Here is a 9,295-nt window from a genome sequence, read left to right as displayed (position 1 = left end):
ATACTAATACAACTAATTTCATAAATATTCTTAATAATTCACTTTTATTTCTTCGCTGTCCGTCGTCACGATTTGGAGCTGCAAAGAGATTAACAGATAGATTTTATTATTAATTATTCTTTAGCTTCAAAGAAATCGTTATTAAAAACAATTATTTATTTGTTTGTTATAATGATATCCTTATAACCACTATAAGTCGATGTAAAGATCGTATTTTTTGCAGAATCGAAAATGGAATTAAGGACAGCTACGGTAATGTCTTTATTATCCTTTGTGGGATGGCTGACGTCTCCGATATTTTGGATATTACGAATTTGTAACAGAAAAAAGCTACCACCAATAGAGGACGATATTTTAAGGGTTAGCGCCACCAAACTGGCTTATTTAATAAGGAACAAAAAGGTACAAAATCGAATTACTGATATAAAAATTGTTACTGTTGTCACACCCGGGAATCGACCTCGAGACTTTTAACTTTACGCTCCAATGTTCTGAACCATTAACCTATTGAATTTCAAAGTGTTTCATGTAATATTGGAAAAAATGTTTCATCTGTAATTGAAGGATGATGGGAAAACTATTTGAAGAGATTATTCAACCTCATCATATTCGTTTGATTTTTCTCATTGGTAGGCTCTCAAAAGCGGATCTGTTTGAATTTATTATTAACATTTTGATTTAATTTTGTGCATTTAGACTGAAATCAGTTTTTGTACGTCAGCATATCTAAATTATGCAAGCAGAATTTACCTATCATTACATGAGAATTATAGGTACATGCTAGAAAATCAAGTTTCTGTTTATTATTTATCTATTCAGTAAATGTTTATGCCATTATTAATTTGCATTAATCAAAGTGCAGTAAGTGAATCCTTATGTGGCATTGAAACTTGTATAAATTACGATCTGTTGTCAGGATTCTTGAAGTGGTTTCGTTTGAAGGTAATAGTACCTGTATGTTCTCATAACGAAACTGAAGATCATTTATGATATCTGATGCACAACTAATGGAACATTATAAACCCAAAAAAAACTTTGGGTTTCTTGATAATATATCACATGTAATAATAAATTTAAGTTTTGACCGTATGCTAGCAAAAGGTTATTGTAACTTTTATATTTTGAAACAGAGTAAAGCTATTAATTAAGTAACTTAAATACCAATAAAAACGTTAGAGTCTTCTAATAATTTAAAATTTTTCAAACATTGAACTCCCAATGTGAACAAACACGCTCGTTTATATGAAGGTCAGTATCATCAATTCACCTTCTTGTGTCTCATCATTAAGGTAACATCAATTAATTACAAAACCATTATGTAAATCACATTTAATGCCATTTACTAAAGCAATTATTATAAATGTCTCAGAACTATACTCCATTTTTAACACTGATCCCGAATTGGACGCACAAAAAAGTCTGCATTTAATTGTATATCAATCAAAGTTTATTATATATTATAGTTTACACTATTATGGTCTCGCTTTAGATTTCTTCTGAAGAAGTTATAAGAACTTATATTAAAAGGATAAACCAAGTAAACCCAATAATTAATGCAGTCGTTGAAGATAGATTTCATGAAGCAATTGTAGAGGCAAAATCCGTAGACAAATTGTTAAAAGAAACAAATTTATCCGAAGAAGAACTATCGAAAACAAAACCTTTGCTTGGCGTTCCCTTGACTGTAAAAGAGAGTTGCTGTGTCAAAGGTAGAAACTTTTTAAACTCATACACAAGTATTTTACAGATTCTATGCAGAAATTATTTTTGATGACATTGCAAAACTTATGTAGATATATATTTGCTTGAATTGATATTCGTATTTGATGACCGTGGTTCAGGATTCAAGAATGGGCTCTTCTTCTATCGGTGAATCCCCAAATGGAGTAGTTTATCTAATGTTTCGCCGAAGGATTCTGTCCTCTAGCGAAACGTTATATAAAGGACTCCATCTGAGGACTTACTTAAGGACCATAGTTATGAAACCTTTCAATTATTGCTGACTGTAAAAGGTCTGGAATCTTCATCACAAGATTTCCTTTTTTTAAGGATTAAGTGCAAGTGTAGGGTCTCTTAGGTATAAAGGTAAAAAGGCAGAAGATGATGGGGTTGTCGTTGCTAAAGTTAGGGAGGCAGGTGCAATACCTCTTCTGGTGTCCAATACTCCAGAAATGTGTATGGGATGGGAATCATCTAATAACATTACAGGAAAATCTTATAATCCATATCATCCTGCTCATTCAACAGCTGGATCTTCTGGAGGAGAGGTAATATATTTAACACTTATCATAATAGACCGTATCTTATTTTGTACATAAATTTAATTGTCTACAATTCATACAAACGACTTAAATTATTGTTTCGGTTTTTTCGTTATTGATTAGTTACATCCAAATTGCTGTAATGTCTGACATTAAACTGCAAGGTTGAGATCAGAATTAAAATTTAGTGGTATACATATATATCATTTCTGTAACATTGGGTAAACAACTTTCCAAAATTTTTAACTCCAATATTAAAGAAATTGTGCATTTAGGCAGCTTTGGTTGCGTCAGGCGCCTCTGTTATTGGAATGGGTTCAGACCTTGCTGGATCAATTCGTCTTCCAGCCCATTTCAATGGAGTCTTTGGACATAAACCTTCGCCAAGCAAGTTGTTCCTAACGTTTACTAAAAGTATTTAAATTTATTTATATTTTATGCTAGGGGTTTGTTCCATAAAAGGGCATATTCCATATTCTTCACACGATTCTTTCGTGGAAATGCTAAGCATAGGACCGTTTACACGGTTCGCGGAAGATTTGTACCTTATGATGAAAGTAATGGCTCAGGATCCTCGAATACTTAAATTAGATGAAAAAGTAAGTTTTGTTTTCTGGCTTTTTTTATATATCCTTAAAGGTTTTCGCAATTTTTATTTGGCACAACAACAAAGCACTTATTTATCTATTTCCAAATTTATTAGTAATTGGGCAAGACGTTGAAATTTGGAACCAAATTGACCGTGTAGATAATAAAATATAATAATTGATCAATAAAAATGAATTTTAACAACAAAATGTTAACAATAAAGTCTACTTTTAGGTTGATTTCTCTCGCCTTAGAATATATTGTCACAGACGAATAGGCAATAACTTTTTCTATGTTGACGTAGATACGGAGATTATTGCTTTATTGGAGAAAACAATAAATCATTTTCGCGAAGCGCATCAAGCAAAATTTTGCGCAAAAGAGTTTAAGAATTTTACTAAAACTATGGACATGGGGCTTGTATTGTTACCTGAGGCTACCTCAAACGTACTAAGCCTTTTGCAGGATCCAAAAACTGGAAAGGTAATATAAAATTCAAATTGTGGCCATTCTTGTTGATGCTATTTCATGCATTTTAGAAAGATTTAAACGCCATTCTAGAACTGGTCAAATCAACTTTTGGTATGTCAGTCCTAACTTTTAGCGCAGCAATGTCAGAAGCTTTAAGGGTAGTACATGTTGTTCCAAAACGAAAGCATTCCTATTACAAGAAGAAAAAGGAAGAACTAAAAGCTGAATTATCGGTAAAAAATAGTATTAGTAACCCTTGAGTGTAATAAAGGAAAATGTTTTTCAGAGAGAACTTCAAAATGATGGAATCCTTTTTCTACCAACGTTCTATACTACAGCTTTACAAAATGGCCAAGCCACATTAAAGCCTAAAGGTTACATGTATACAATGCTATTTAATTTGCTTGGTTTTCCAGCAACTCATATTCCAATGGGACTTAGTCGGAATGGACTTCCAATTGGAATTCAGGTATATTTATGCACGTTCAGAAAAATTAGCAACCTTATGAAATTTCCACTAACCCATTTATTTCTCTAAAGGTTGTTGCTGCCCCTTTGCAAGATAGATTATGTCTAGCAGTAGCCACAGAATTAGAAAGATTATTTAACGGTTGGGTAGAGCCTGGTACACTTTAGCTAGCTAATGTCTATATTAATTCTTTTGTTATCAATAAAACTTTAAAAGAAGACTAGGCTGACTTTATTATATCCTCAAAGTAATACAATCACTTCAGTTAAAAACAATTTACAATTTATTTAACTTACCACACACTTCTTTACAAAATAATCACTTTTTTACGAGCCCTCTTTAAATTTGTGTTAAAATTGTGCCGGAAAGTGGTTATTTGATATCACACTTGAAAACCGTTGGCAATATGAGATTCTGCGGACCTTTTTATTTACTAGTCACTTCTCAATGCTTAGTAAACACATTCCATCTGCGAATAATNAAAAGCAAGACTAAAGTCTAGATAACTATTTTCCACTATCAATCTTGTTTCCAATCTTGTTCTTGAGAGATAGTTTTAGTAGATTTAAAGATACAAATTTCCATAAAAATTTGTGAAAAGTAAGACTAAAGTATAGATTATAACTTGCTGCCTTTAATTTTGTTCTTAAGATAGTTCGATAGGTTTAAAGATATATAATTTCATAAAAACTTGTGAATGTATGGCTAAGGTCTAGATCATTGATTTCTGGCCTTACTTTTGTTTCTAACTTTGGTCTTAAAATGTTTTCAGTAGGTTTGCAAATAAAATTACGAAAAGCAAGACTAAGGCCTAGATTGTCGTATTCCACCATTAATCTTGTTTCCAATTTTGTTCTTGAGATGGTTTCAAGAGGTTGAAAGATACAAATATCTAGAAAAGTTTGTGATGACCATAACTAAGAATTAGATCATCATTTTCCACTTTTTCACTTTCTCCTTTTAATATTACATTGTGAAAAGCAAGACTAAGGTTCAAATCATCTTGTCCGCCATCAAGCTTTTTGTTCCCAAGTTAGTTCTTAATATGGTTTCACTAGTGGTTTAAAGGTATGTATTCCAAAAAAGTTTGTGATTGTAAGACTAAGGTCTTTACCATCATTTTCCACTATAAATCTTTGTCAATCAGATTTGTTACCAACCAAAACCAGTACAGTCATATTAATATCATTTCCTAATCCTCAACCATTTGGAGTTTCATTCATTCAATAGTCTAAATATGATTGTGGAGTTTTGGATTTAAACTCTCGTGAAAACTATCATGTTATGCAGGAGCACAGGAAATGTGTACCCCTTTTTTTCATCTTTTCAATTAACAGATTAACTCATAAAGGGATTGTTAGATGAGTGACGAATCAGTTAAAGAAATTTCGTTTGCTTCTAATCTAATAGGTGATGCATGTGGATTAGGTCGGTTACCTTATCGCTTGGATTTAGCATTGACGAAATCGGTGTGTTAACGCAAAAAGCAGATGCATTTCATTATGTGTGTATGTATGTGTGTGTTAATGTGTCTGAATATATGTGTGTGTGTACGTGAGAGAGCGTGTGAATATAAAGTACAGAAATAAAATTTATATTTAAACCGAGAAATTATCTAGGGCGTTCGAGATCGATCTGAAACATAAATATTTATGACGGCAAAACTTAAAACGAAAACGTTTATTTAAGACGATAGTCTTTTTCTACTACGGACCTGCAATTAAAATTGAAATTTCGCCGAAATGGCCATTCTCACGGACGCCGAGAACCGATCGTTCAATCGTAAAACCGAGAAATTAGATGCTTCAAATGTTTACATAAACCAATCGCCACTATTAACAGCTTTCCATTTACAATATACAAATTCCTTAATTGAAACAAAAAAAGGCTTTTAAATTGCAATACTGTTTAAGTATATTCTTGTGGAAGTCCAGAAGAACGATATTTTCAGCTGATTTTTAAACATTCCACTCCACAATACGCTTGTAGTGAGAGCAAAATTAGTCTTTGTCTTGCAGCCTTAGTCTTTGTTTTGCAAAAATGTAGGAGCAAAATCAAGATCAAGACTATCTTTCTACTAACCAGATCAAGACCGACACTGAACGAACAAGAACAAGACTAAAATCAAGACCGAACGAAACCAACATCAAGACTGTATCAGCAAGACCAAGTATAGAAGTACTTGTGCGAGACCAAAACCAATACCAAGACTGCGACAGTATCGGTCTTGGTATTGCTTCCAGGAAGTAGCATCACAAAGAACCTAATTATCTGAATCTATCAATGTATCTACGTTTCTAATCGAACCTTTTGCCATAGAGCTTCGTTATAACTTTTCACAAAAACAATAAACCCAAAGACACCCTTGTTGTGGACGCATTAACTTATGCTATTTCATTTCCACCACTTAAGGGATATTCCTGTAGATATAACGTTATATTTTTCTGGTACTTAATCTCACTCCTATAAAAAAACTGCTAAAGCAATTGCAGACGAGTGTGCAGAAGTTCCGCAATTGCGGAAGAAAAAGCAGAACTCTGTTGCCAAACCAGCCCAAAACCTCCCACCCGACCTAGAAGCTTCAACAATTATTGGGAGGGTTTAAATTCTGTTTAAATTATCTATAAGATGACATTTGTTGTATATGCACATATTTATAGCATTATTTATCCTGATAGTCGAAATGCACTTTAACTAACATTTCATAATCAGCATCTCCCGATCGTCCCGCTTTTATTGCTCTTGGGTTATGTTAATGCGTAAGTGCTGTACGTCTTTGACTTTGACTGAGTTATTTATTGTTTCGTAAATAAAAGGCGGTAAAACACACGCAGGTTTGAAATTGCACAAGCGAATGTGTTTACGAAAGTGGAAATCGTCAGGAATTTAAAAGTCACACTTCCTTGCGAATTGAATTTAAAGCGTTCAGTAATGTCCATTTGAATCCAAACCAACAATTGCAATCGTCTTGATCTACGGATTAGGTCGTTACTCCTGTGAGTTTCATTTCTGTTCTGCAAAGTTCACCTTTAAAACATATAAATACATTAATTGATTCACGGGAATCTTTAATGTCAATGTATCGAGGATTCGCGACATCTTCAGCAGAACCAACAACCACCCCTCTAGTCCATTTTGTATGTGATGAATTATTAAATTAATAAAACAATTCAGTTTGAATATTGGATAATTTGTATTTTAATTTTTTGTACTTCGATTTTAAGACCGATGCCTCAGGTATTCCCCGACAGTTGAATGCGAAAGAGACAGTAAAACTGAAAAATATAAAATAATTAATAATTAAAAAATCATAACTTATGTCAAAAACGATTGTAGATTTAACGATTTTATGTTAAAAAAGTTATTTTTGTGAGAGAAAACGTTTTCTAACTTTGTTGCAGTAACATTATCAGAGTTGTAATATTTGCTGTATGTTGGATTGCCTATACGTGTATTATACTATAACTTGTAGTTTAATTGTAAAAAGAAAAATGTGAATTAGCATCCCTAAATGTGTCTACAAGACAAAACTATAATGTAAAGATGAAAATTAATTAATCTATTTCAATAAACCTGGAATTAAAGCTCAATTATAGCCTTGGTTTTAAATGTCCCGGCGCCTTCACCAAAATTTTCAATATAACTAACATTTGCTGATATTATTTGTGTATCTTCATGAATGTCTTATTTTCAGCATTAAGGGGGTAATTTATAAGAAATTAAAAACTTTTGAAATTTAAATTAGCAGATTAGAAATTTTCTATTCTTTGCATTTACAAAACTACTATTACTAATACTAATTAATAAAAGAACTGAAGTTTTTGAGTTTTTGTAAGAATTTGTTCATGTAAAAGGATTCAAGAGATTAACATTAGGTAGTATTCAATTTAATTCAAAGAAATATATGCCTTTTTTAATAAAATCACTTAAAAAAAGTAGATACAATTGTTTTAGAAATAATCACCAAAATACATTATATATGTTTATGATTAGGTATTCAACTATTTGCATTTGCTAAAACTTTGATTATCATAACATGACTTTGTCATACATTAATTTATGAAGCTAATGCTATCGCAACTTTTAAGTATACCTTTTTTTAACTCACACTTTGTTTGATGTGGATAAGTAATGAATATAAGGAAAAGATTGCGTGATCATCTTCATTTACAAAATTAAATTCATTTATTAATGCGAAGATAAATGTAAGGGGACATCTATTAATATGCTCTATACAGGGTAATAAATTTTCTTCTAATAACCCTTTAACATTAAGATAATACAGAGAGAACAATATTTTAAGGATTGATCTACAATCTATATTACTATGATATATAATAACGTCGTCTCTAATTTTTTTACTTATTAACCTGGTCACGAAATAGGTATTAGATACAACTACTACTCAACCAATTTTATATATTTTTTTTAATTAATAATTCTTCATTATCTTCTTTTAATCCTGCATGAGTGTGATAAAGATGAGTATCTACAAAGCTATCTGAATCAAATTGAACTTTTTCTCACAAAATAGCATAAATTCGATAGTAGCAGATGGTCTAGATTACTTAGGATTCTGGAGGACATCAGTTCGATTCTTCCCTGGTCCAAGTTTACTACAGTAGATTAAATAAAATCCAAACAATGGGAGCAGTTACGAATGTCATCATCATAAGATTCAAAGATTGATTTTATCTGTATTTTGAGTCAATCTTCAAATTTCTCCAAAATTACATCACCCTGAATCTCTATTTACAAACGCTAGGTCTACCTCCCCTCTCAACTCCTGGTTTTACTTCCAATATGATTCTAATTAGCCATTCATGTCATTTGCAACAAATGCCACAAGATAAAATAAAAAATGTGATGTTTATCTAAGTGTAATTTTATTTTTACTTTCAATTGGTAACTGTATTTTTCCAGCAAAGGTCAATGGATGTCGGTGAATAATCCTTGAATTAAAAACGCTAATCGTTACATCTGCCTATGTAATACAGATGATTTTTTGGGAGGAAGCTGAAGATTCAAGCACAGGCTCTCGTTAGACCTACGCAAAGTGCAATCGGTGTAAGTAAAGTTTTGTTTATCGTTAATTCGCTCTAGGTAAAAGTGCATCAGTTTTCAATTATATTAACAAGTTTGACACGTTTTTGTGATATACAAGTAAACAAATGCATCGTAGGTATATTTGTTACCTTTCGTCATTCCGCAATGATATTGTAAAGTTGCCTTGTGCTGTAGTGCCCATGAATGCAGTGGGATTTTTGTTCCAATAAACAAAAATAAAATCACAAATAGTTTATATATTAAAAGATTTAATACTTATTGCAGGTAAGTTAAAAATAAATTAATGTATTTGTTATTATTTTTTTAGTGATTTTTTTGAGTCAATATTCTTATGTAACCATTATTTAAATAAAGCTGCATAATTAAAACAAAACGTCGAATTGTATAAGTTTAAAAAAACGCAAAAATAAAATGTATATTTAAAACTTCCTTGCGAATT

General features: G+C 31.6%; 1 protein-coding gene across 1 annotated transcript; it reads left to right on the top strand.

The window, feature by feature from the left end:
- The first annotated feature begins 70 nt into the window (after positions 1-70).
- On the top strand, positions 71-4,008 carry LOC108734713 (fatty-acid amide hydrolase 2). Its single transcript, XM_018466362.2, has 9 exons — positions 71-402; positions 1,490-1,709; positions 2,050-2,267; positions 2,537-2,648; positions 2,706-2,860; positions 3,084-3,332; positions 3,389-3,553; positions 3,607-3,789; positions 3,861-4,008. Exons 1-9 carry the CDS (start codon positions 232-234, stop codon positions 3,954-3,956), a joined length of 1,569 nt encoding a protein of 522 aa, XP_018321864.2. The 5' UTR covers positions 71-231; the 3' UTR covers positions 3,957-4,008.
- Positions 4,009-9,295: the final 5,287 nt, after the last annotated feature.

This window comes from Agrilus planipennis, unplaced genomic scaffold (genome assembly GCF_000699045.2).
Source record: "Agrilus planipennis isolate EAB-ADULT unplaced genomic scaffold, Apla_2.0 scaffold66, whole genome shotgun sequence".
Lineage (NCBI taxonomy): Eukaryota > Metazoa > Arthropoda > Insecta > Coleoptera > Buprestidae > Agrilus > Agrilus planipennis.
The sequence above is the reverse complement of the archived record's forward strand: the minus strand, read 5'-3'. Positions and strand labels throughout refer to the sequence as shown.

What these genes read in the sequence shown, in the direction of transcription:
- LOC108734713 (XM_018466362.2), top strand. Translation starts at nt 232, where the DNA reads ATGGAATTAAGGACAGCTACGGTAATGTCTTTATTATCCTTTGTGGGA. An exon ending in AGAGAGTTGCTGTGTCAAAG is followed by an intron (nt 1,710 to 2,049) that starts GTAGAAACTTTT and finishes CCTTTTTTTAAG; the next exon opens with GATTAAGTGCAAGTGTAGGG. An exon ending in TACTTAAATTAGATGAAAAA is followed by an intron (nt 2,861 to 3,083) that starts GTAAGTTTTGTT and finishes GTCTACTTTTAG; the next exon opens with GTTGATTTCTCTCGCCTTAG.